The 27,819-nt window shown below is 45.3% G+C and overlaps 2 protein-coding genes across 3 annotated transcripts in view; one reads left to right on the top strand and one right to left on the bottom strand.

The window, feature by feature from the left end:
• The window catches only part of LOC106587747 (microtubule-associated protein 1B), a 112,702-nt gene extending 97,900 nt beyond the window's left edge, over positions 1-14,802 (top strand). For both annotated transcript variants that reach the window (XM_045708991.1, XM_045708992.1), the window contains 3 exons: positions 168-7,779; positions 8,068-8,294; positions 9,531-14,802. In XM_045708991.1, coding sequence (XP_045564947.1) covers positions 168-7,779; positions 8,068-8,294; positions 9,531-9,686 — 7,995 coding nt within the window. In that variant the 3' untranslated portion in view covers positions 9,687-14,802. The remainder of the gene's footprint in view (positions 1-167; positions 7,780-8,067; positions 8,295-9,530) is intronic.
• A 5,800-nt stretch (positions 14,803-20,602) lies between these two features.
• LOC106587746 (inositol hexakisphosphate and diphosphoinositol-pentakisphosphate kinase 1) overlaps positions 20,603-27,819 on the bottom strand; it is a 51,294-nt gene continuing 44,077 nt past the window's right edge. Inside the window, 4 exon segments of the mRNA XM_045709005.1 lie at positions 20,603-24,058; positions 24,060-24,148; positions 24,831-24,944; positions 25,166-25,303. Of these exon segments, the coding sequence (XP_045564961.1) occupies positions 23,891-24,058; positions 24,060-24,148; positions 24,831-24,944; positions 25,166-25,303 (509 nt within the window). The 3' untranslated portion in view covers positions 20,603-23,890.

Genomic DNA, 27,819 nt, shown 5'->3' with positions numbered 1-27,819 from the left:
GTGATTCTTTCATTTTAGGGAGGGGTTGATTCATTTAAATATGTTCTTGTTATATGCTCAAATAAAATATTGTTTTGATGAATAGGTATACTTGCTATTAAAATATGTTTCTTTACATAAGCTATGCCTAACAGTATGTTTATGTTGTGTTGTGGTCCCACCTCCAGGTGACTGAGGTCCTGTCCAACTCAGCGTCGGACCAGCGGCCCAGGCTAACAGTATCGTGCCTGGGAGACGGGGGCTGGAGCTCACTGGGCCACAGCCAGGAGCAGCAGCACCTCCAGAACCTTCTGGAATACCGCCTAAACCCTGAGCCCACGCTTCCCAACATGGAGGGAGTAGCGGAGTTCACAGAGTACGTCTCGGAGACGGTGGACGTCCCGTCGCCCTTTGACAACCTGGAACCGCCCACCTCGGGTGGTTTCCTGAAGCTATCCAAGCCCTGCTGCTACATCTTCCCCGGAGGGAGGGGTGACTCCGCCCTGTTTGCCGTGAACGGATTCAACATCCTGGTGGATGGAGGGTCCGAACGCAGGTCCTGTTTCTGGAAGCTGGTCAGGCACTTGGACAGGATAGACTCAGTCCTGCTGACCCACATTGGGGCGGACAACCTCCCAGGCATCAACGGGCTGCTCCAGAGGAAGATCGCTGAGCAGGAGGAGGAGCAGTCCCAGGGATCTGGCGGCTCCAACACATACGGTGACTGGATGAAGAACCTGATCTCGCCCGAGCTCGGAGTGGTGTTCTTCAACGTCCCCGAGAAGCTACGAATGCCTGAGTCCACGCTAAAGGTCAAACGGAGCATCGAGGAGGCATCCCTCACACTGCAGTATCTCAACAAGCTTGGCATCAAGTCAGAACCCCTTTACAGGGTTGTGAGCAACACCATTGAGCCCATCACGCTTTTCCACAAGCTGGGCGTTGGCAAGCTAGACATGTACATTCTGAACCCTGTGAAGGAAAGCAAGGAGATGCAGTTCCTTATGCAGAAGTGGGCTGGGAACAGTAAGGCCAAGACTGGGATTGTGATGTCAAATGGCAAAGAAGGAGAAATATCAGTCCCTTACTTGACCTCAGTAACAGCTCTTATCGTATGGATCCCACATAGTCCAACAGAGAAGATAGTCAGGGTGCTGTTCCCTGGAAATGCACCACAGAACAAAATTTTGGAGGGGCTTGAAAAGCTGAAGCACCTGGACTTCCTGCGCTACCCAGTGGCCACTCAGAAAGACATATCCTCTGGGGCCCCACCTCCAATCATAAAACAAACAAAGATGAGATCAAGAACAGAAAGCAAGGAGAGCCTGAAATCTTCCACCAAAACACAGTTGGCCTCAAAAGCCAGCAAAAAGGAAGCTAAAGGGCAGGAAGAGGAGTCCAAGAATGACTCGGCTAAAGAGAACAAAATTGAAAAGAAAGAGGAGAAGAAGGAGAAGAAGGTGAAGAGTGAGAGCGCCAAAGCTACCAAAGCCACCAAACAACAACAAAACAGTGAGGCAGCACCCGAAGCAGCCAAACTGGAGAGAAAGAAGCTGTCCAAGGAGAAAACACTGAGGAAACACTCCAAGGAACGACCATCTAAGATGGAGGAGAAAAAGGACAAAGAGAAGAAAGAGATTAGTAAAGTAAAGAAAGAAGACAACAAACGCGAAGTGAAGAAAGACGATACTGCTAAAAAAGAACCAAAAGCAGTGAAGGAGGAGAAAAAGAAGGATCTGAGTAAGCCAGAGCTGAGGAAGATCACCAAACCAGATCTGAAACCCTTTACCCCAGAAGTCAGGAAAACCCTCCATAAGGCAAACAAGACACAGGCTAAACCCAAGACGGACAAGACTGACAAAAACATAACAGCAAAACCGGTCAAAGAGAAAACAGCTGAGAAAAAGTCTGTCCCAAAGAAAGCCCCCCAAAAATCTACTGCTGCTTTGGCAGACGGGTCTGTTGTATCCTCTCCAGAAGACCTCACCAAGGACTTCGAAGCTTTAAAACGAGATGAGTTCTCGAAGCTAGGGAGTGAACCCATTCAGAATGATGTCATGTCTGGATGTCCAGCTTTCACAGACTCCAAACTCCCTGATGTGGGAATAACAACTAAATCCCCAGCCAATCTTGGAGAGAAGTTTGAGGATGAGGGTGCCGATATGGATGATGTTGATGATGATGAGGAGTACAACAAAGAGAGTGATGTACTAAAGAAAGGTGCAGATGTCGGGAAATGGCAGGACATTAAAAGAAATGCTGGCATGGATAGGAAATATGAGGAGGAAATGGAGCAATACGACGAATACTCTACTAAAGGAGACATGAATTCGAAGAAAAGTGTCAGCTCAGAAGAGGAGGGTGATGTTATCGAAAAAGCAGATCTGGAGGGAACCGAGGATTATGAGGATAAATACAACACAGAAAAAGATAAAAAAGAATGGGACACCAAGTCAACCGACTTTAAATCGTTTTCAACTGCAGTCGCCTCTGGACAAACCACTACCGCTGCCTCTGAGCAAGTGTCCTTCATTCAAGATGAGACTATTCCCGCTTATTCTGAAACGGAGCAGACCATCTCCGATGAGGAGATCCATGAAGAACCCGAGGACAGGATCCCACACCTCCGCTATGACGTTGCTTCCTGCGACATCACCGTTCCCGACGTTCCAGGATCCTTTGACTCTGTGTATGGTGTTAGGGAGATGAGAGCCTCGGCTACGTCTGACGCCTCAGACTTCAAAGCCAAAGGCTTTGTGGGAAGACATGACCCAGTGTTGGCAGCCTATCCAAGCATCATCACAGCTCCACTCGCCGAGGAAGAGCACATCTCCTCAGCCACGTCCATCACAGAGTACGACAAACTGTCCTCGTTCGCCACTTCAATGGCGGATGACCAGTCCATCGCATCGGTGACCGCCCCGCAGACAGAGACAGAGACAGGGAGGAGCTCTCTTCACCTGGACACGGTCAATAGTATCCCCTACCGCACCGAGGCCACCCACGGAAAGGACTACCTCCACTCGGCTGGAACCATCTCTCCCACCTCCTCCCTGGAGGAGGACAAGAACTTCAGTTCTCCTCCTTCAAAGGAGTACCAGCCTTTTGTTACCGAGATGGAGGCTGGGAGGAAGACCAAACCCGTCCATGAGGAGTATGACGAAGAGGAGGATGAAGACGAGGACCAGACTCCCAACGTTGATATCCCCTTGGGGAAACTCCAAGAGGGCTACGAGCAGGCGACGGCAGCCATGTTGTTCCAGGACAAGGATAAATCCCCCTCCACTGCCTTTGCGCCTCCTTCTCCTCCCTCTTTCTCCAGCGGGTTTAAGCCTAGTTCCATGTTTGAAGGTGAAAAGAGATGTCTTAGCCCAGACGACAGCACCGTGAAGCTGGCCTCACCCACCCAGTCGGTCCCCACCAGCAGTGGCTACTCCCCCACAGAGGAGAAGAAAAACAACAAAATGGACAAAACTGAAGCTGAGCTCCAGTTAATGGGTCTCTCTGGTGACAAGACCCCCTTTGAAGAATCAGATGAAGAGGACGATGATGACTATTATGAGAAAAGGGATCTCAAACCCTGTGTTAAAGCTAAGTATTTGGAACAGAAGGAGGGTAGGTTCTTGGACGATGAATCACCTCAAGAAGAGAAGCTGTCTGAGAGGGACAAAGGACTTGCAGAGGATGACATCAAGTCCAAGTATCTGCAGAATAAACCGGGGTCGACAGACGAGACACAGTTCTCTGGTTACATGGAGCAAACAACCAAACCCCAGATCATGCACTCCGACGAGCAAGACGAGGTGGAGGAAGATGATGTTATTCAACCAAGTGGAACAGGGTCTAGAGCTTTATCAGTAGAGCAAAGTAAGTTGGACTCTGAAGATGACAAAAAGGATGCAGCATTATCCAGAAAAAAGGACTATGTAACTTTGAAAGAGCCAGAGAAAAGTGTCCAGTTCAATCTGTATGATTTCCCGGAGCGAGAGAGTAGAGAGAAACGCTCAGAAGAAGAAATAAGACAGGACACCCCATATGTACACGGCAAGACTTTCTCTTACAGTGATATCTATGACAACAAAACCAGTTATCAGAAGGACCAGTCAGAAAAAATGGGGAAGGACAGTATGGAGATGGACACACAGAAAAAGGACTCCCCTTTCCCCTCAGACAAGGAGGGGTTCACTAGCTCTCATGGAAAAGATGTATCTTCCTCCTCCTCTTCCTCTTCCCCCTTTCCATGGCTCCATGGCTCTGAATCCATAGAGAAGATAAGTGAGCCACGTGGATACAGCAGAGAGAGCAGATTCCCATCCATGGCCGATAGACCAGAGGCTTCAACCACATCCTTATCATCAGAGAGAGACTCCTTCCCTTATAAAGTTCACAGTGATTACACCTCTGTAACAGGTAGTGCTGCAGCCAAACCCTCTTCAATGAGCTACCATGACAAAGAAGTGGAACTGGAGATAGACATGAGGAAGCTAACAGCCAGGGATGAGGAAGACTACGATGATTATGATGATGAAGATGATGAAGAAGAGGATGAGGACGATGACGAGGAGGATGCTATTGACTCAGACATGGAGAAAGGTGCCAAAGAGAAATCGGAAAAGGAAGTCAAAAGTCCTTTCATCGATGGTGTGAGCTCAAAACAGCCCCAGTATATGGTTTCCATGGTCGGCTACGGTTACAACAGCCAGACAAAGCCGACTTCACCAGACAGCATGAGCACAGAAGAGCCAGAGTTTATGGTTTCCATGGCCGGCTATGGTTACAACAGTCAGGCAAAACCGACTTCACCAGACTGTGTGAGCTCAAAAGAGACAGATTTCACAGACTCCAAACTCCCTGATGAGGGGATAACAACTAAATCCCCAGCCAAACTTGAAGAGACGTTTGAGGACGAGGTTGCCGACATGGATGATGATGATGATGATGATGATGACGATGATGAGGAGTACAACAAAGAGCGGGACATACTAAAGAAAGGTGCAGATGGTTACAACAGCCAGGCAAAACCGATTTCACCAGATGGCATGAGCTCGAAAGAGCCAGAGTTTATGGTTTCCATGGCGGGCTACGGTTACAACAACCAGGCAAAGCTGACTTCACCAGATGGCATGAGCTCAAAAGAGCCAGAGTTTATGGTTTCCATGGCGGGCTACGGTTACAACAACCAGGCAAAGCTGACTTCACCAGATGGCATGAGCTCAAAAGAGCCAGAGTTTATGGTTTCCATGGCGGGCTACGGTTACAACAGCCAGGCAAAGCCGACTACGCCACCTTCTTCCACCACCTGCAAAGGTGACATGGGGGCCACAGCGTTCTCTGGGTACTCCTCTGGGTTTGATTATTCTTATGGTGGGGAGAAAGACACATTCCAGTCCAGCCAGATGAAGGACAAAGAGGGAAAAGACGACTATTTCCACAGCGAGAGAGCTGACGGTGGTAAGAAAACAGGAGACACAGTAGGAGTCTCATCAGGCTTCCACTACACCACCACCTCTGCCACGGCATACTCGTCCTCCTCTTCCTACAGCTACTCCTCCTCTACGTCCGGTCCGTCACTCTCCACCAGCCGGCAGTTTGGCGAGGAGCTGGAGACCCCAGCCAACGCCTCCGACCACATCTTCAAACACGATGCAGACAGTGCCGGCTTCGAGTACTCCTCCTTTAAAGATGAACACGGCTCCTTTAAAGATGAACACGCCTCCTTTAAAGATGAACACGGCTCCTTTAAAGATGAACACGCCTCCTTTAAAGATGAACACGGCTCCTTTAAAGATGAACACGCCTCCATTAAAGATGAACACGCCTCCATTAAAGATGAACACGGCTCCTTTAAAGATGAACATGCCTCCATTAAAGACGAACACTCCTCCTTTAAAGATGAACACGCCTCCATTAAAGATGAACACGCCTCCATTAAAGATGAACACTCCTCCTTTAAAGACGAACACTCCCTGGCCATGGACTCCTCCCCCTTTTCCAGTTCCTGCAGGATGGTTAAGAACGAGTATTTGGAGGTTTCGGAGAAGCAGATGACGACAGCCACCACCACCACAGAATCCACCTCCAGTCTGGGCCGCTTCTCTCCTCACAGCCCCTTTGAGGAGATCAAACCTTTCCACTCGCACTCCTCCGCTTCCTCCTCGGAAGACAAAAAGGAGCATGTTGCTTCGATGGAAGGAAGTGTTGTGAACAAAAGCCCCCAGTCGGACTGCTTCTATAAACCGGAATGGGCGGATGAGTCCAAGCTGCAGGCTGCAGGGGGTTATGGGCCTTTCTCCCAGTCGCCCAAGGAGAAGGATGCGATCGCCACGGGTTTGTTTGGTGTCACCTCGTCCCCACGGCCCGACTCAACAGGCAAGCATTACTTTGAAAACTCTGACAGTAGTGAGGAAGAGGATGATGAGGAAGGTTACATGCGTGAGATGGACCTGTCCTTCTCCGAAAAACACGGCAGCAGCACCACCACCTCAGGTAAGATAGATGGCGCTGGTCTCCCTGATGTGCTCACCTCATACATGCCCTCCTCTCTGCTGCCCACCAAGCCAGACACAGTCAATGGTCCCATGGAGGTCAGCAGCATGAGCTCCCCCATCAGTGCAGGGCCGGCAGCCAGCTGCGTGAGCCCAGGTCTGGGTACAGCTGAGGAGAAAAAGGTGAGGAGCTCCTATGAGTGGAACATGCAGAAGCCCCAGATGGACATGGTTCCTGGCGACTCCCCGCCTCATTACCGCCACGAGGACGAGTTTGAGGAGGAATGTGAAATGGAACCAGAGTGCCCCGCCCGCCCGCTCTCCCTCTCCTCCACTGATCACACCTTCAGCTCCCCCTTCTACACGGAGGCGTCGTGCCGAGGAGAAGCAGGAGGAAGAGATGATGATGATGACGACAGCGACCCGGACCTCCCTCCTGAAATGGGCGCCACCTCCTACACGTCCTCCTCCAAAGCCTCCCCTGGCTACTCCTCCTCGGAGCACAGGCACCGCAAAGGAGACCTCTCGCCCTCCTTCATCAATCCCAGTATGCAACAGCAGTCCAGCGATGAGGAGGACGAGGAGCGGGGACGCAGGAGCGACCAATCGCAGGAAGGGGATGAACATGACCTGTCAGTCAAGAAGAGAGCCAACAAACAGCCCCACCACCCCCACTTCCAGGGCGGCTCGGTCCCCCACGCTGGGACGGCTGGGCTGGGGTTAGCCAGAGAAGACACCCCCTCAACCTCCGTCAGCGAGTCTATACCGTCGCAGTCAGATTCAGACGTTCCCCCAGGGACAAAGGAGTGCCCCTCCATCACGGGCAACAGCAACATGGACTCGGACGAGGACACTGAGTACCTGCCTGTGGATAAGTTCTCCACCATGGGAGGGGGCCACCATCACTCCTCTTCCTCCTCCTCCTCCAGGATGAGCCCCCGTGACCCCCCTCCCGCCCCCCTCATGGACCCCTTCCCCAACCCCCCTCACCCGGACGTCTGCATGGTGGACCCCGACGCTCTGGCCAATGACCAGAACCGGGCAACCTCAGAGTCTCCCCTCAAGAAGGACCCCAAGACGAAAGGCGTGCGGAAGACAGGGAAACCCAAGTCTGCATCTCCGGCTCGCCGTAAGCGGTCCCCCATGCCAGTGAAGCAGTTGCCGTCCCCTCGCAGCGCCTCGCTGAAGAAGAAGGAGACAGAGAAGAGCTTGAGGATGTCCCATCTGTCAGATGGACAGGGTTCCAGAGACGATGACCTCTCCAGGTCCAGCTACAACGCTGGCAGGGTGGCCAACGGCGTTAAGAGCACCTCAGGTAACAAGGGTCCCCATTATACAGTATATTTATTCAACAATCGTATTATTATGTTATGCATAATATGACTAGTAGTGTACAGTACAGTGCATTACACATTGCACAACATAGCACAAACAGATCTGGGACCAGGCTAAGTCAAGGCTGCTAGGCTGTGGAAAGTGATTGAGGAAAGGAGGGGGGAGGGAGGAAATAAGCAGTTGGAGCAGAGTTTAAACCAGCGACCTTGTGGAAAGCATCAAATCGTATGGAAACGTCTGAGCACTGACTCCTTGTCCTTCCCCCTAGGCTCTCAGAGGTCCAGTTCCGTGGTTCCCCAAGGCCCTCCTATCTACGTAGACTTGGCCTACATCCCCAACCACTGCAGTGCTAAGAACGTGGACCAGGAGTTCTTCAAACGCGTCCGCTCTGCATACTACGTGGTGAGCGGGAACGATATGGGCAATGACGAGCCCAGCCGAGTGGTCCTGGACGCTCTACTGGAGGGCAAGGCCCAGTGGGGATCCAACCTACAGGTAACAAATCACTACCATAGAATTAGATGGAGCTCAGTCATTCAGTTGATGGATCAATACATCACCTGTGCATGACATTCACTCCCTATGCATCTTAACTAACTAACTAGCACACCTGACTACCTGTGGCGCTCAACTCAAACAGCGGAGTGTAGCCTACTGTAGCTCCTTGCAAAGCAATTCAAAGCCTCTAATTTATCACTCAGGATGGAACCAGTGCTGCTATTTCTGCCATGTAATGGTGTTGTTAAAACAATCAGACAACCTCATAGTAGAATAGTTGACCTATTTACCTAGACGGCTTGTTGTTGTGTGTTCTATGCGGGAGAAATATTCCTCTCGAGGTGCATTTAAGTTGCGAGAGCCATAGGGAGGGAAACGTATTCTGACAAGCAGTCAATGCACAACCATTGTTCATGCAAGCGTGGGGAAAACACTTCAGAAAGCAGTTTTGGCTTTTGTTTAAAGAGAGGGGAATCCCAGCTTTCCATTGCTGCCACATTTATTTCCCTACTCCCACAATTGCCCGCGTGTCATCATTTAAAAAATGCAGTTACAACCTGAGTTTCAAGCATGGTTTAGGCACAGCTGTGCAACAGAGCTCTTAAAGGGCAATGGCATACTTTGTAATAGAAACCAAGAAAAAAAACATATTTTTCCAATTTAATAATAATGAATAATTATTAACAATAATTCTAAATAATAATAATAATATCAATCAGGATGTTGTGTCCAATGGGGTAAATACAGATGGATAAACCCCATGCTTCAACCTATGTATGTATAGACACTATGCTGCATCAGTTGGGCCACAGGTGATAAAGCTTATTGTTAATAGCACATCTGATAATATCGACCAAGGGACAGGCCCTTTTATAGGACTGCAGATCAAGGGGACTGGAATTGGTCAAACTTGCAGTTTAATACATGTTCAAAATTATCCTCTTTCCATAAAAGCACGATGGTCATGACTTTTTACATGAAAGGGGAAATTAACTTGGCTCCAGACAATCAATCTGAGATGGACTTCAGTTTCAGCCATGGGATTTCTTTGTCTGCTTTAACACCTGGTTAAATCACCATCTCCCATCTTTCTCCCTCTCTCCTTTTCATCTCTCCCTTCTCTCTCTAATGTTCTCCCCATCTTCTTCTTCTCTGATTTTCTTCCTTTCTTCCTCCTACCTCTATCCATTACCTCATTCTCTCTGCCTCTCTCTCTTTCTCTCTGTCCTGCAGGTGACGTTGATTCCCACCCATGACACAGATGTGACTCGGGAGTGGTACCAGCAGACCCATGAACGGCAGCAGGAGCTAAACATCATGGTCCTGGCCTCCAGCAGCACCGTGGTCATGCAGGATGAGTCTTTCCCCGCCTGCAAGATCGAATTTTAAGCCCCATCCCCCCTCTCTTCCCCTCTGTAATGGGACAACACACCCCTGGTTCAGTCTGTCTGTTTAAATATTTTGGATCTGCCTTTTCTAGGGATTTATTTCTTACTTAAATCATAACAGTACATCTCAAATTGCACCCTATTTGTCTTATAGCTAACATAGAACTCTGGTCTAAAGTAGTGCACTGGACTGTATGTGGAGTAGGGTGTCATTTTAGACACAGCGATATTCAACAACCACACGTTTGATTATGGTTATTGTCATTGTTTGTATTATAAAGGTGCTCTTCAGACTATAACGCTCCTCTACTATAATTCTAAGGTTTATTAAAGGAAACAAGTACGGTTGTGCATACGGTAGAAATCCAGGCAAAATGTCCAGGCAATAATTACAGTTTCCTTCAAGTTAAGACAGATTTTCTTCTAATAGGCATAATTCAAAGCACAAGTATGCCCAATTATAATGTTACAGAGTCATCAACAACAACAACTTATTCAACTTACAACTTAATCAACAACAACTTCATCTTTGTTTAAAGAAGTTATAACACTAAAAAACATTTTGTACTTTAGTGTTTATATGTTTTGTAGAACTGAATACGCCATGCTAATGCCAACGGTACTTTTCTCATCCACGTGCCACTCATTGAACTTTGTGCCTAATATTGACACATTGACATAGATGATATTCTAAGTAGATTGTCTCTAAGAGTCTTTTAGATGTCGAATAATTATGTTTGTAGTAGAATAGGGTGGAAAAAACAAATCGAGTCATACTCAAAGGTGTTGTGTGTGCCATTCAGTTTTCATGTTATTTCTGCAAGGTGAAATTCGCTTTTAATGGATTTCTCAAGCGCCATATTGCGTACAGTAAATTGTAACTGTCAGTGTTGTCTGGTTGTAAAGTGTAGTCTTTTGAGAATGTTCCCAGCCAGAACACATCCAGATCTGTCGAACAGGGCTGTTGTATATTGTACAATATACAACATGCACAGTAGATTACCCTTGCATTTATTTTCCAAGCTTGCATCCACAAACATATCTTGGACCAGGCCAATGTATGCTATTGTGTGGAAGGAAAGGAGAATACTCACATTGCAACATTTTGATGACTGTATGTCAGGTTGCAATGTTGCTACATTCAATGTACTACTTCCTCGTCATAGCATTTATACGCATGTATAACATACTGTAAGCATTACACATTGGCTTGGAATAGTGTGGCTTATGAAATGACAAATATCTTAAGCAGCTTGTTTGTGTTCATGAACTCATTGATAGAAAGGAGGCTGTCAGGTTAAAGATGTTACACAACTTAAAGACAACAACCCTCCGCTATTTTATCTGCAGAGCTACAGACCGACAGTGTCTGGGAACTGGAGTAGGTCCACAATTTGGGAAGGTATCACAGATCATATGATTATTCTCACATTTAGTATTGACCCTTTAAGAGACATGGGTGTGATTTGGAATTTGTGTAAGGTGAAGATAGTGTAGACTAGTGGTATGTACTCCAGCTATGACCATCAAGGTATTGTCCCAAATGGCACCCTATTCCCTATGTAGTGCACTACTTTTGACCAGAGCCTTATGGTAGTGCACTACATAGGGAATATGGTGCCATTTGGGGCAGTCATACCTAACCTGGTTATGACTACAGCAATAGGACCATGTGGTTGTGAGCTCATGGCCCATCGCCTGTACAGGGTAATAGTTTGATTGAGTGTCTGAAGACTTGTCTGTGAGGTGTTTGTGGCGTGCATTAACGTTGATGAACATTGTGGGGCGGTTCCATAGATGACAGAGGTTTGACTGTCACCCACATGTGCCTTTCTGTCCTGTCGCGTGTTCAAGGAAGACTCAGATGCTTGCTTGAAATGGCCCTTGTGGCAAAGCCATAGATATTCAGTGTTCGGCAAACTCAGTTTCGGTCTCAGAATTTGAACGGGCGCCATGTTGGCACTGAAAGCTCCAAGACAATTACATTGTAGTTGGAATGCAGATTAGAATGTTCTCATCATGGCATGTTTGGTGCAGACATGGAGGATGGTTTGCCATGGTAAAGTAGTGGCTAGGTGGGCAGGTCAGTGTTGTAGTATGATCACTAAACTAAAAGCAAAGGTCCAAAAATATGATTTGCACATCCTACTAAGCAAACTAACATGGTACTTTTACCAGTGTTTAAATCACAGGGTCTGATATTCTCTGTCGGCGATAGTGAACAAGAAGCACAAATTATCAAACCACTTAACAAGAACCAACTGTGGTCAAACCCTTATTCTAAGAACTTGTAGGCCCAGTCATATGAAAATACTCTAATTTGGGATTTCTACCAATTGTGTTTATGTTCTTTAACACAAAAGCAGTCATTTTTAATCAGAAAAAGAGAGCTTTGCTGGAAATGTTAACTCACAGACAGACGTGTTATCTCCTATTGAGTTGTATTATTTTCTTAATCCTTATGATGCCCATGGAAAGGGAAAGAGGTGTTTTGCTCTAAGGCTGTTTTAGAACCATTAACTTTGGGAGCAGAGGCCAAAAGGTTTTTGCTCTACCACAATCACCTTGACTCAATGCCTTGGAATGTTTTTTAAAAACAAAATGTACAATTTGCTTTTGATTTTATGTGATCATAGTCGGTGTGTCTAGAATGTAATTTTCAGTGTTATTTAAGATGGGTTTTCATTTGTGTGCACAGTTTGTAATTGTATCCTTTAATATTACTGTAAGTTAGGACTAACTAAGTAGATTGTTAGAAACTAACTGTTAGAAAACGAGACAAAAATACATGTTTTAATTCCATTTTATTGCATCATGACATTGAGTTTTTGAGCCTTACAAAGAACAAATTATAACACGCCTTGTTTGAGGGTCTAGACAAATTGTACCATTGCGCGATCTTTGAGGCTAATCAGAATATTCAGCCATGTATTCCAGTTTTTCTGAGACACATATGGCGCACACACGTAAATAATATCATAGAGACAAAGAAAATAGAATGAATTGTCAAATGCTTTCAGTAAACATGTTTTGAATCAGGCAATGTCTTTTTCTTTTCGTTGCCGAAGCTCATTGCACGAATGTACCGGACCATGCAGATTATCAGACAGAGCAGTTCTGAGATAGCCTGGTTAACTGACAGAGAGCAGTTCTGAGATAGCCTGGTTAATTGACAGACAGAGAGCAGTTCTGAGAGAGCCTGGTTAATTGACAGACAGAGAGCAGTTCTGAGAGAGCCTGGTTAATTGACAGACAGAGAGCAGTTCTGAGAGAGCCTGGTTAATTGACAGACAGAGAGCAGTTCTGAGAGAGCCTGGTTAATTGACAGACAGAGAGCAGTTCTGAGAGAGCCTGGTTAATTGACAGACAGAGAGCAGTTCTGAGAGAGCCTGGTTAATTGACAGACAGAGAGCAGTTCTGAGAGAGCCTGGTTAATTGACAGACAGAGAGCAGTTCTGAGAGAGCCTGGTTAATTGACAGACAGAGAGCAGTTCTGAGAGAGCCTGGTTAATTGACAGACAGAGAGCAGTTCTGAGAGAGCCTGGTTAATTGACAGACAGAGAGCAGTTCTGAGAGAGCCTGGTTAATTGACAGACAGAGAGCAGTTCTGAGAGAGCCTGGTTAATTGACAGACAGAGAGCAGTTCTGAGATAGCCTGGTTAATTGACAGACAGAGAGCAGTTCTGAGATAGCCTGGTTAATTGACAGACAGAGAGCAGTTCTGAGATAGCCTGGTTAATTGACAGACAGAGAGCAGTTCTGAGAGAGTCTGGTTAATTGACAGACAGAGAGCAGTTCTGCGATAACAATACTGAGAGCAGCGTTCAGTCTGGTTTAACCAGGCTAGTTCTGAGTGTTCCAGCTGATCCGAATGTGAAGAAGCAGATTAACCTTTACGTTCTCTGTGGAGGACATTGATATCTTGGTTGCCTTGGTGACATACTAGTTAGTAGTTGTATATGTTTTCTGCTCCATCAACTCAAAAGGGTTGTCAGTCAAAGTCAGACTGTCTCCTCTATTGTGTGTGAATACAGTGCATATCAAACTTATTTTTAGGGTAGAATGTCTGTTATTTTATTTCTTTACTCTTGTCTGAAGTCTGTCTATTTCTAATGGTTGCCCTGAGAAACGAGTGCAATTAATTAGTCAGCGATTGATTAAAGAAAATTGGACAAGTTCTTCATTTTCAGAGACTGATTTTCAGAGACTGACCGTACAGGTAATTGTCTTACTAACTGTTTTTCAAAGGCATACTAACATGCCTGCTATATTGTTTAGCTGAGAGTACATTCTGTATAGCAAATATTGGATAATTTTACAGTGCTTGCAATTGGCTTTCACATAGAGAATGGGATTCAGAACAACAGTATCCCTTTATATCTCAGCAACTCTACCAGTTTTCCTGTGGTCTTTGACTTCAAGGTTGTCTTAACGAGACATCAACTGTTAACTCATGTCAGCGTCATTCTGAAGACTAGAATTAACATTGTATTCATAGACAAACACAAACCACATCACACAAAACTGACTGCCAGATAGTGACTCGGATCACTATATCAATACATTTTATATCTAGGGTATTTATAATGGTTCACACAGTGAATTTTTCATAATAAAAAAAACTAACAGAACAAAAACAGTAACAGTATCAATGTATTGTGCAAAAAATAATAATTCAGTTCAATTCTCCAAAACTCCTCAGAATCCTGATGCAGAAAATCCTCATGAAGATTGTCCATCATTCCAATAAACTCTGCTCGTCTGTGCATGCTACCTTATTAGTTCTAATCCTGTAGGTAAGTTTAAAAATGAATAAAATAGAAACGCTATTTTAAAAGATGCATATTTAAAAAAGCTAACTGTGGATGGTATGGGGAAGGCTGGTGCAAGGTCGTCGTCTTGCCTCCACCGGCTGTGCTGTAAGGAAGGCGTTGTGATCGCTTTCCTCTTTCTTTTTGCGAGCTTCATGACTGTTCTTAAATCTTTTGTTTTAAGTGCAATATACTTCTGTATCTATCTTTAACATGTAAAGGAACATAGAACTTCAGCAGATTTATTGTCAAAGGGAAAAGTGTGGTGATCATCAATAAAACATGTATTAAAGAATACAAAAAGCCTCAACTGTGTCTGATTTCAGGTAACTTCTGATATGAGTGCCTGGATACCTTGGCAGCAGCTAATGGGGATCCATAATAAATACAAATGTTGAATTCAATGCCTAGGTTTACCTCCACTGTACTCACATCCTACCATACCCTTGTCAGTACATTATACCCTGAATCTATTCTACCACGCCCAGAAATCTGCTCCTTTTATTCTCTGTTCCCAACGCACTAGACGACCAGTTCTTATAGCCTTTAGCCGTACCCTTATCCTACTCCTCCTCTGGTGATGTAGAGGTTAATCCAGGCCCTGTAGCCCCCAGTACTACACCTATTCCCCAGGTGCTCTCATTTGTTGACTTCTGTAACCGTAAAAGCCTTGGTTTCATGCATGTTAACATCAGAAGCGTCCTCCCTAAGTTTGTTTTATTCACTGCTTTAGCACACTCCACCAACCCTGATGTCCTAGCCTTGTCTGAATCCTGGTTTAGGAAGACCACCAAAAATTCTGAAATTTCCATCCCCAACTACAACATTTTCCATCAAGATAGAACTGCTAAAGGGGGCGGAGTTGCAGTCTACTGCAGAGATAGCCTGCAGAGATAGCCTGTAGAGTTCTGTCTTACTATCCAGGTCTGTGCCCAAACAGTTCGAGCTTCTACTTTTAAAAATCCACCTTTGCAGAAATAAGTCTCTCACTGTTGCCGCTTGTTAAAGACCCCCCTCAGCACCCAGCTGTGCCCTGGACACCATATGTGAATTGATTGCCTCCCATCTATCTTCAGAGTTCGTACTGTTAGGTGACCTAAATTGGGATATGCTTAACAACCCGGCTGTCCTACAATCTAAGATAGATGCCCTCAATCTCACACAAATGATCAAGGAACCTACCAGGTACAACCCTAAATCAGTAAACATGGGCACCCTCATAGATATCATCCTGACCAATTTGCCCTCCAAATACACCTCTGCTGTCTTCAACCAGGATCTCAGCGATCACTGCCTCATTGCCTGCATCTGTAATCAATCACTGTCAAACACTCCCTAAAATACTTCAGCGAGCAGGCCTTTCTAATCGACCTGGCCCGGGTATCCTGGAAGGATATTGACCTCATCCCGTAAGTGGAGGATGCCTGGTTGTTCTTTAAAAGTGCTTTCCTCACCATCTTAAATAAGCATGCCCCATTCAAAAAATTTAGAACTAAGAACAGATATAGCCCCTGGTTCACTCCTGACTTGACTGCCCTTGACCAGCACAAAAACATCCTGTGGCATACTGCATTAGCATCAAATAGCACCCGCGACATGCAACTTTTCAGGGAAGTCAGGAACCAATATACAAAGTCAGTTTGAAAAAGCTAGCCTTTGCTTTCCTAACAGAAATTTGCATGCTGTATCAATAATTCCCCCCAAAATTGGGACAGTAAAATCCATGGAGAATAAGAGCACCTCCTCCCAGCTGCCCACTGCACTGAGGCTAGGAAACACTCACCATCAATACATCTACAATAATCAAGAATTTCAATAACCATTTTCCTACGGCCTGCCATGCTTTCCACCTGGCTACCCCTACCCCGACCAACAGCTCTGCACCCCCCGGAGCAACTAGTCTAAGCCCCCCCGCTTCTCCTTCACCCAAATCCAGATAGCTGATGTTCTAAAAGAGCTGCAAAATCTTGACCCCTACAAATCAGCTGGGCTAGACAATCTGTACCCTCTCTTCCTAAAATTATCCGTCGCAACTGTTGCAACCCCTATTACTGGCCTGTTCAACCTCTCTTTCGTATCATCTGAGATTCCTAAAGATTGGAACGCTGCCATCCCCCTCTTCAAAGGAGGAGACACTCTAGACCCAAACTGTTACAGACCTATATCCATTCTGCCCTGCCTTTCTCAAGTTTTCGAAAGCCAAGGTAACAAACAGATCACCAACCATTTCGAATCCCACCGTACCTTCTCCGCTGTGCAATCTGGTTTCCGAGCTGGTCACGGGTGCACCTCAGCCACGCTCAAGGTCCTAAACAATGTCATAACCGCCATCGATAAAAGACAGTACTGTGCAGCCGTCTTCATCGACCTGGCCAAGGCTTTCGACTCTGTCAATCACCACATTCTTTTCGGCAGACTCAATAGCCTTGGTTTCTCAAATGACTGCCTCGCCTGGTTCACCAACTACTTCTCAGATAGAGTTCAGTGTGTCAAATCGGAGGGCTTGTTGTCCGGACCTCTGGCAGTCTCTATGGGGTGCCACAGGGTTCAATTCTAGGGCCGACTCTTTTCTCTGTATATATCAATGATGTCGCTCTTGCTGCGGGTAATTCTCTGATCCAACTCTACGCAGACGACACCATTCTGTGTACTTCTGGCTCTTCCTTGGACACTGTGTTAACAAATTTCCAAACGAGCTTCAATGCCATACAACACTCCTTCCGTGGCCTCCAACTGCTCTTAAATGCTAGTAAAACTAAATGCATGCTCTTCAACCGATCGCTGCCTGCACCCCTCGCCCGACTAGTATCACTACTCTGGACGGTTCTGACTTGTGGACAACTATAAATAACTAGGTGTCTGGTTAGACTGTAAACTCTCCTTACAGACTCACATTAAGCATCTCCAATCCAAAATTAAATCTAGAATCGGCTTCCTATTTCGCAACAAAGCATCCTTCACTCATGCTGCCAAACATACCCTCGTAAAACTGACTATCCTACCGATCCTTGACTTCGGCGATGTCATTTACAAAATAGCCCCCAACACTTTACTCAGCAAATTGGATGTAGTCTATCACAGTGCCATCCGTTTTGTCACTAAAGCCCCATATACTACCCACCACTGCGACCTGTATGCTCTCATTGGCTGGCCCTTGCTACATATCCGTCGCCAAACCCAATGGCTCCAGGTCATCTATAAGTCTTTGCTAGGTAAAGCCCCGCCTTATCACAGCTCACTGGTCACCATAGAAACACCCACCTGTAGCACGCGCTCCAGCAGTTATATTTCACTGGCCATCCCCAAAGCCAACACCTCCTTTGGTCGCCTTTCCTTCCAGTTCTCTGCTGCCAATGACTGGAACAAATTGCAAAAGTCACTGAAGCTTGAGACTTATATCTCCCTCACTAAGTATAAGCATCAGCTGTCAGAGCAGCTTACCGATCACTGCACCTGTACACAGCCCATCTGTAAATAGCCCACCCAACTACCTCATCCCCATATTGTTATTTTTTTGCTCTTTTGCACATTATCATCTGCACGTCTATCACTCCAGTGTTAATGCTAAATTGTAATTATTTCGCCACTACGGCCTATTTATTGCCTTACCTCCCTAGTCTTACTATATTTGCACACACTGTATATAGATTTTTCTATTGTGTTATTGACTGTACATTTGTTTATCCCATGTGTAACTCTGTGTTGTTTTTGTTGCACTAGTTTTGCTTTATCTTGGCCAGGTCGCAGTTGTAAATGAGAATTTGTTCTCAACTGGCCCACCTGGTTAAATAAAAATAAAAATGGCGCAAATCTGACTTTGCCAGAGTTTCCATCAATGTTAAATCCATGTGAGAAAGTGCACATTTCAGGAGATGGGGGGGGAATTGACACAGCCATAGCCTGTGTATAATAGCACTGGCTGAGGACCCCACGTCTCTATCCCAACATGCCTGTGAATTTGGGATGATGTCATGGTGAATTTAGGATGATGTTACGGTGAATTTGTGGATGATGTCATGGTGAATTTGGGGATGATGTCATGGTGAATTTAGGGATGATGTCATGCTGTGGTGATGAAGGGGAGATTGAACCCTGAATAATGTCCCTGTGCATATGAAAGGAGGTCTGGACAAGGGAACAATGTGCAGATTGTGCTGCCAAGGCTGGCCACCAGTGTCTGTCTTTAGGAGGGTGGGGGGCATTTCCACAATTTGGGCAAGGGATGTAATGTTGCTTGCTGTGAGACCCTTTTTTTCTACTGTCACTGAGATCAGTTACAGTGATGAGTGTTTGCATTGTAAAACAGACACGGTGGAAAGATAAATGTTAATATTTAACAGAGAAGTTATTCTATCTGTATAATTAGTATTTGGAATAGGTCTAGATTGTGCCTGAATTGATCTGATCAAATACTCTGCCACTGTGCTTACTGCTTACACAATATATCAGCCATTGTCTTGAGGCGAGCTCGGGCTACAATCCGTGCTTTGAGTGGCTGGTGAATGAGGAGCGATCTGTTGAATGCCCCAGCTGGCACACGCTGAATGGCAACAACTATGACATCATCCGCAGGGTCACATGAGCTCGATGTAGTAGGACCAACAGATGTAGCCGGAGCCTGTTCTTCCTTTTCTCCTCTCTTTTCTGAAATGGGATGAATGTGGAGCAGTGTTCCTGTGTGTTTGTGTTCCAACTGTCAGTACTGGGCAATGGGGTAATGTCGGGTGGCCGCCAATTGGTCCAACAGTAGCATTTCAGATGGTTATCTATTCCATGCTTGGCCCAAATCTCACTGAACAGTTACAATGCCATTTTGAAGGAGTTTGTCTAGTTCCCGTTTTTTTCCGGGGACATCCCCAAGGACGCTCTTAGAACGTTCCTAGTCGCCTATAGGTTTTTAATCATCTAGTTCCCGGCTCAATCCGGGGATGTTTTTAGGATGTTTCCAATACATCATTTTTTCCTGTTGAACAGAGTATTGATATGGTTATCAGTGATAAAGATAATGCAAGTCCTTTATACTGTTAAACTTTATGTTTATGCATTGTTTAAAGAAAGTCATTTTGCTACCATATTTGGAATTGGAAGATGTACCCAAATAAATCTAGAAAAATAAATAAATCGACATCCACGTCTTCGGCGCCCGTTCTGCCCGAACAACAGATTTATACCTTGTCAGCTCAGGGATGTGATCCAGCAACCTTCCAGTTACTGTCCCTACGCTCTAACCACTAGGCTACCTGCCGCACCATGTGGCTAAGAACATGTTCAGTTTTAAAGCCAATTTTCTTCAATAATACACATATTCTCATGGCTTTGCCTTGTTCTTACGGTATCTGATTGACTCAAATATTGGAACAAATTCAATGCAATTTTTTACATTTTAGATTAACCCTGATCATTTGTTCTCTAAGACTATCGGATTTAAAATGTAATTGTTCCATTATTTTTTCTACATACTTTAATTTTTTTTATCTGGTATTAGTTGTTTCATTTCAGCTCATGAAAATGGGACCAACACTTTACATGTTGCGTTTATATTTTTGTTCAGTATACATGACAATGGTATATGAGACAACACATTTTAATCTGAACATTGTTTCGTTGAACAGGCCCGTGTTGCACGAGGCATCTGGCAGTTGTTACCCCAATGAGATTACTGGGCTGTAAGACAACATTAACAAAATGTTAGTGCTCACGTCACTGACCTACAGGGGGATGGGAAATACTGTCAACGTAAAAAGGGGTGAGGATGCACCACTGTAGACCCAATCAGTCAATAACCCACTGCTCGCTGCCAACAACATACCAATTCAAATCACAATTTAGATTACATTTTTATGAATATATGATTTGAGCCATGTTAGACATAAATATTGTCAATGTAAAGTAAACCATATTGTTATCTGCTGGTAAAGGGTTGCTATGTACTGCAAGTACAATCCACCATACTGTCTTTTTGTTGTCGTGGAATCGTTGTGTACCGTCCAGATGCTCACAAATATAAAACAGGAAAAGCATGGTTATATGAACAAAGGCCAGTCATCCCTCAGACAGCCATGTACTCACAAGTCAAATCCAATAGAAGCACACAGTGGGAGAAATATAATTTCACAGGACATTTTATTCAGAACATTCTTTAGAGAAATAGGCCTGCATTTGTAGAAACCATAGAGCCATTGAGCCGATTACCCCACACAGCAAGTAGCATAGAAATGAAAGCAGAGCGAGTTTTCTCAGCTGAATCTTTTAAGTTAAAAGGCTGAAATCACAGAGCTCCAAAAGCATGTAAGTGCATTTTTCATGCGTAAAGCCTTCATGAAGAGTTTAGAAGTGCATAGCAGCTAAACAGGGTATTCTTCATTAAGCTATTTCATTTTATCTACTCACTTTCCAACTCCTTCAAAAAGATGACTCAAAAAGGGTTAATCAATCTCTTTCCAAACCAAACAGACACAGCACTTCAGTGTAGTTTAGCATCTTGAACCGTAGATGAAATGTTGCACACACTTTACAACAGACAACACTAACCCCTACTGTAGGCCGGAGACACAGACCAAAGGTATTACACACAATCAGATAGACTTTCATTGTGTAGATTGACACACATCTGTACATATCAAATGAAACAATGACAGATTACAGTGTTAATGTTGATTCTATGCAGCAGCAGTGTTGTTCATTCTTTGACTGACATTAAATTGTGTTAGGTGACAGAGATAAATCGTCTCTACAGTACATCACGATACGACTGCACCAACCCCAATAGTCAAATACAGAATCTCATTTACTCTCTCACACACTGATAACAGTCCACGCACAGAACAGGCCCTGCAACAAAAACGGTCTAATGCAATGGAACCACAGAGAACCATCCAAAAATACCCTGACCTCTTTTGTTCAGTCCAAAAAAAGATTGCTTAATACAGTAATGTGTTTGAGGTGATCTTTTACAAAAATATACAGTTGCTATGATACAAGTTAAAACTGTTAATAAATCTGATGGCTCTGCATTAAAAATATCACCTCACTAGGCGTCATTCAAAGTTAAATATAGATCTCTCTTGTCATATGGTTTCTATATGATTACTTAAAGTGGTAGTTGAGGTTTAAGGAATTTGGCAAAAAAAGTCGGTGGAGTACTGCTCCCTCCTATGCAGGTCCTTCAGGGGCTAGGGGAAGTGACAAGGGGCTGTTTTCAAACCTGGGCTAGAGGGATAGTAGCCTGGTGCTCCAGTCCGTTTGTGCTTTAGCCAACTCCGCTGTGTTTGCGTTCATTGTCGTGACAACGTTTATGGCTTGACAACAGTAGAAGAGCTAGCTACAGCACACAGATGTAAGATCTTCATTTGATCACCCTGTTGCAGGAGAACTTTCCTGCAATGCAGGAAATGCAAATTGTGTAGTGTATTTGATGTTAAAAAGGATTCTGAAGTTTGTAATTTCCACTTAAAAATGTATCAAATGACCCCCTACAAAAATGTCCATTAATTATAATCCACATTTCCAGGTCCTGCAAGATTAATTTCCTGCTGTAGCAAACTGGCTCAAATTAAGATCCTACATCTGTGCAGTGTGGGACCAAGCTAGGATTTGAGTATATTTCATCTCAAAAGAGGAAACGGCAATAATACATCTCACCATACATGTAGTGGAGATCTTCTTTACCCCTAAGAAAAGAGCTCAGCTGCTGGTCAGGAGTTTCTAAGGCCCGTTCACTTGATCGGCACAAGGTGCTGAGCGCTGCTTGGTCGGGTGCAGCGCAAGATCAGAGTTTAATAGACTTTATCTCGGAGCTCAGCGTGCTGATAAGAGCCTAGCTTGGCTCTTGTTGGCTCGATGCAATACAGTTGTGGCGCATATCAAGTGAACAGACCTTAATGGTGATACAGACCATCACAGGGAGAGGATCACCTAGAATAGGACAACTGGGGAAACACACAGGGTGACATCTTCTGTTTGATGAAACGTCACAGACCAGTCATGTGGTGCATTTATCATTTCAATGTGTGACAAGACCATGATTTCAATATACTGCAATAAAGTTGCAAACTGAAAATGCATTTCGAAACGGCTTTGTTTGTGTTTGCCGAAGCCGAACTTGATGAAATTTTGTTTAAATTACATTGCAACACAATATACATATAATAAACACATTTTCCAACACATTTTGACATGTACATTTCCCAGCAGGAAAAATAAATGTATTACTCACAATACTTGAAGTGAGATGTCTCTCAAACCATCTCCTTTTACAATGTCCATGAGTTGGTGGACATGCTGCAATTCTAGCTATAGTAAACGGTATGTATGTAGCAATGTACATGATGCAATATGCGAGCCCACCCGTCAAATTTAAATGTTTCAGTTATATTTGGCGAGATCTCCACAATGGTGCACACTGAGGGCTGTTCAGTGGATAGAAGATGTCACCCATTATAAACTGTTTACACCAGCAACATCAAAGCTTCACTTCAGAACAAGTGGCTTTCTATCGGACACAGTAACAAAAACATCCATACATGACAGTCATGATAAGGATGTTGTACTGTACTAGGTGGTAGTTCTATGATCATACTGAGTTCTCCTACAACGGCTGGTTCACAGACAGCTGTGGGAGAGAGACTGGGGTCGTGTTCATTACGGCAGGCCACGGAAAACATTTTAAAACGTTTTTTAATGGAAATAGAAAATGCTCGTATGTTAATGGACAAGTCCAGGAAGTCTCTCCCATTTTCAGTCCCTTTTCCTCAGTTTTTGTGCCTAATGAACACGACCAGGGTAGAGAAACACTAAGAAGTAGCAGCCCGATCCACTATTCACCAGACATAAGTTACAAGCCTTGGTCTAAGACTAGGTCACTAGGATGCCCCACTGGGGGTTCACCACATGGAACTGGCTGAAGAGTTTTTGAAGGGCTTCCTGGAAGCATCCTTCCAGCCCCCTAGAAGTTCTACCTTACTTCCTTCTAGCCTCTTAGAAGACCTAGGCTCCTTCTCTGGTTCTCTGAGCCCCCACCTAGGGCTCTGACGCGTGAGGGGCTCCCACCTCTAGTGGCATCCCAGAATGGGGGAGGCTCCCCGTGCTGCCCCTCCACATCTCCACCGTCTCCTGGGTGTCAAAGAACTCGTCAGGCCCCTCTGGGGACTGGGGCGTCTGTGCGCTGGATCCTGCCTCACTGCCGCTCTCTCTGAGCTCCAGGAGCACCGGGAGAGAACCGGGGAGGTATTCGTCCATACGGCCCAGAGAGAGGTCTGCCAGTGGGGAAGACGGGCTCAATGGGCTGAGGTCTGGAACTTCACCGCAAGTGGCCTCAGTTGAAGCAGGGGACTCGCCTGGCTCCTCCTGCCTTGTTTCAGAGTTCCCACTCAGGGGCAGGTGGCTGGCTGGGGCCTCAGGATTGTCTTCTGGGGGTGTCTGGCAGGGGGTGGTCGGGTCCTCCGTGGGGCTGGTGGGATTGGAGAGTTTGGGGGGTTTGGGGGCCAGCAGTAGGGGCCTGCTGGCCTGTGTTGTGATGGCAGGAGTGGATCTCCTCGATCTCCTGGGGGGGTGAAGGGCGTCTTGTCGCTGAAGCTAAAATGGGGGGAGGCGTCTGCCGTGGTGGGGGAGGAGGGGCCAGCGCTGGACACTGTACTGGACGGACCGCTGCTGTCTGCAGAGACAGAGACCAAACAAATGATCAATGAATCAATGTACCAAGCAATCAGTCATCTATCAATTCAATTATGTTTAACTAAGGTAAATGTTAATCATATTGAAATTGTGGCTAATAGGTTACAATTGAGTGCAGGGAAAGACATGACCAAAGAGGAAAGAACTGTGAGCTAGTTAGCACATAAAAAAGCCAAACCTACCCACCGCTAAGGAAAATGGTACCTGGGGATTTCACTTAGAACAAAACCACCATTAAAACACAGAACATTTCTGTCCTTGAGCACACCTCTGAAAAATCAGGAAATAGGTGGTTTACAGAAGATGATAGAAGACAGCGGTGGGAGAGGGTTGGAAACCCAGTTAGTCAACACAGGCTGTGGTGGGCCACTGTAGTAGTAAATCACTTTAAATAGCCCTAAGACAGTGGAGCCTAGGGATACTGTGGGAGGCAATTACATGTAAGCCTTAAAATGAGAAATTTCAACTCCAACTTCTAACAAACAGTTTTTGGAATGTACATGTACACACACACACACACACATTGTCATTTGATGCTAGATACCAACACAAACCAACACTCTCGAATACTCCCCAATGCAACTCCTTCTCCTGCTCTAAAAACAACTTAACCGGTCAAACTAAAAGGTAAATGAATTACATGAAAGAGAATGAACACTCACACCAGGGAGGTCTGTCAGAGCGCTGTCGGGGTGATACGGAGGAGGAGAGGACTCTCTGAGGCATGTAGGAGTCCACCGACGGCTGGTTCTGAGAGTCAAACATGGCCGACAGAGCTGTGAGGAGAGAGGAGAGCGGTTCACACAGGGCTGTGAGGAGAGCGGTTCACACAGGGCTGTGAGGAGAGCGGTTCACACAGGGCTGTGAGGAGAGCGGTTCACACAGGGCTGTGATCCAGTGTGCGTTTCATTAGCCAGTGATACCTTATATCTGTCACGTCAAGACGTTTCTATGTGGTTTTCCTGTGTGTGTGTGTGTGTGTGTAACAGTCCATTACCTCTTGTGGTCCTGGAGTGGGCATCTCCACCAGTCTCACACACGGCGGTGATGAACTCATCCACCTGCTTGAGGGACAGCGAGTTGTGCAACGTCTCCAGTGGGTAGATGGAGGGCACCATGGAGCAGCCTTCAAAGCCTGCAGTCAGAGAGGGGAAAGACCCAGGCCCGCAGCCCCACCACCCTTCAGTCAGACTGGGGTAGGAGAGGTGGTTAGAGGGGTCTCTGGAGCAGGCAGGCCCACTACTACAGCCAACACCACCTCCCCAGTCCCCAAGGCCAGTCACTCACCCTACTGCAGTCATCACCGGCAGTGCTAGTTCTGGATGTGGAGTGCTTTGTTCCAGCCCTGCACTACCATCAGCTGATCACAAAGTTTCATTTGTTTGTTAGTGCTGGGCTGGAACCAAAGCCTGCACCCTGGATAGCTCTCTGGAACTAGAGGTGGAAGATGAACACTGCCCTAATGTTACAGTGTATTTCTGTTATGGTGCATTTCTGCCAAGGTTGGTTTCCAAACAAACAATACTGGAGGCAGACACAGGACATGCCTGATTCATGTAACCACATACAGTATGAGTCAAAGGTTTAGACACCTTCTCATTCCAGGGTTTCTATTTTTTACATTGAAGAATAATAGTGAAGACATCAAAACTATGAAATAACACATATGGAATCATGTAGCAACCAAAATAAAGTGTTAAAACAAATCAAAATATTTGAAATTCTTCAAAGTAGCCAAACCCCTTTGCCTTGATGACAGCTTTGCACACTCTTGGCATTCTCTCAACCAGCTTCATGAGGTAGTCACCTGGAATGCATTTCAATTAACAGGTGTGCCTTGTTAAAAGTTAATTTGTGGAATTTCTTTCCTTCTTAATGCATTTGAGCCAATCAATTGTGTTGTGACAAGGTAGGAGTGGTATACAGAAGATAGCCCTATTTGGTAAAAGACCAAGTCCACATTACGGCAAGAACAGCTCAAATAAGCAAAGAGAAACGACAGTCCATCATTACTTTAAGACATGAAGGTCAGTCAATGCGGAAAATGTCAAGAACTTTGAACGTTTCTTTGAAAGTGCTGTCGCAAAAAACCATCAAGCGCTATGATGAAACTGGCTCTCATGAAGACCGCCACAGGAAAGGAAGACCCAGAGTTACCTCTGCTGCAGAGGATAAGTTCATTAGAGTTACCAGGCTCAGAAATTGCAGCCCAAATAAATGCTTCACAGAGTTCAAGTAACAGACACATCTCAACATCAACTGTTCAGAGGAGACTGCGTGAATCAGGCCTTCTTGGTAGAATTGCTGTAAAGAAACCACTACTAAAGGGCACCAATAAGAAGAAGAGACTTGCTTGGGCCAAGAAACACGAGCAATGGACATTAGACCGGTGGAAATGTGTCCTTTGGTCTGATGAGTCCAAATTTGAGATTTTTGGTTCCAACTGCCGTGTCTTTGTGAGGTGCAGAGTAGGTGAACAGATGATCTCGGCATGTGTGGTTCCCACTGTGAAGCATGGAGGAGGTGTGATGGTGCAAAACTTGTAACACTGTCTGTGATTTATTTAGAATTCAAGGCACACTTAACCAGCATGGCTACCACAGCATTCTGCAGCGACACATCTGGCCATCCCATCTGGTTTGCGCTTAGTGGGACTATCATTTGTTTTTCAACAGGACAATGACCCAAAACACACCTCTGGGCTGTGAAAGGGCCATTTAACCAAGAGAGAGAGTGATGGAGTGCTGCATCAGATGACCTGGCCTCCACAACCACAACTCGAAACAATTAAGATGGTTTGGGATGAGCTGGACCGCAGAATAAAGAAAAAACCTTGAATGAGTAGGTGTCCAAACTTTTGACTGGTACTGTACAAGACAAATCTCACACAAAACGACTGTACAACACAAAAAGCATCCCTTACCCCAGGACACGAACAGGAGAATAAAGAAAAAGAAGCACTGTGTTATGCGATCGCACGGCACTACGTGAGTATTAATCATGGCTCAGCTATATAGGTGGGTTTCCTACCCAAGGCTCTGATGAAGGCGCCCAAACCCGACGTACGTCCCGTAAATAAATACTCAGATCAATGCAGACACAGAGCGCTCCTTTTTATATATTGTTACAAATAGTCACCTGTTGACATGTCCTGGGGTAAGAAATGCTTTTTGGGATTTTCCAGTCCCTTAGTCGAGCACTCAATTCCCTTGTTTGTTCAGGCTGGGTTGAAGCGAGTTTGGGTACGCTTTCTGTCTACTGTACAACACATTTTTATCCATTTTAGTGGACAAACGACTCCATCCATATCCAGGAAGCAAGACAGACATGCACGCTGTCTTTCACACTACTGCGCCGACCCGAACTGTACTGGTTTGGATATTTTCTTCACTGTCTTTTTCTGCCACTATGGTGGATGTGTAACCAGGGCTGTACAGTTCAGCATGACTCAGTAGTGTGAAACAGGTCTTATTGACAGTCAGTAAAGCACCATAACACTTCAGATCACACAACCCAAGGGGTCTACAAAGAAAAAAATCTGTCCAGTCGATAGACCATCCATTCACTGTAATCCGTGTACATTTCACATCAATTGTGAAAAACAGTTTACGACGAAGTTCACTCTATTGGATAGAAAAGCATTAAACAAAG

This window comes from Salmo salar, chromosome ssa26 (genome assembly GCF_905237065.1).
Source record: "Salmo salar chromosome ssa26, Ssal_v3.1, whole genome shotgun sequence".
NCBI classification, from domain to species: Eukaryota; Metazoa; Chordata; class Actinopteri; order Salmoniformes; family Salmonidae; genus Salmo; species Salmo salar.
Note: the sequence above shows the minus strand (reverse complement) of the source record. Positions and strands in the feature narration are given on the sequence as shown.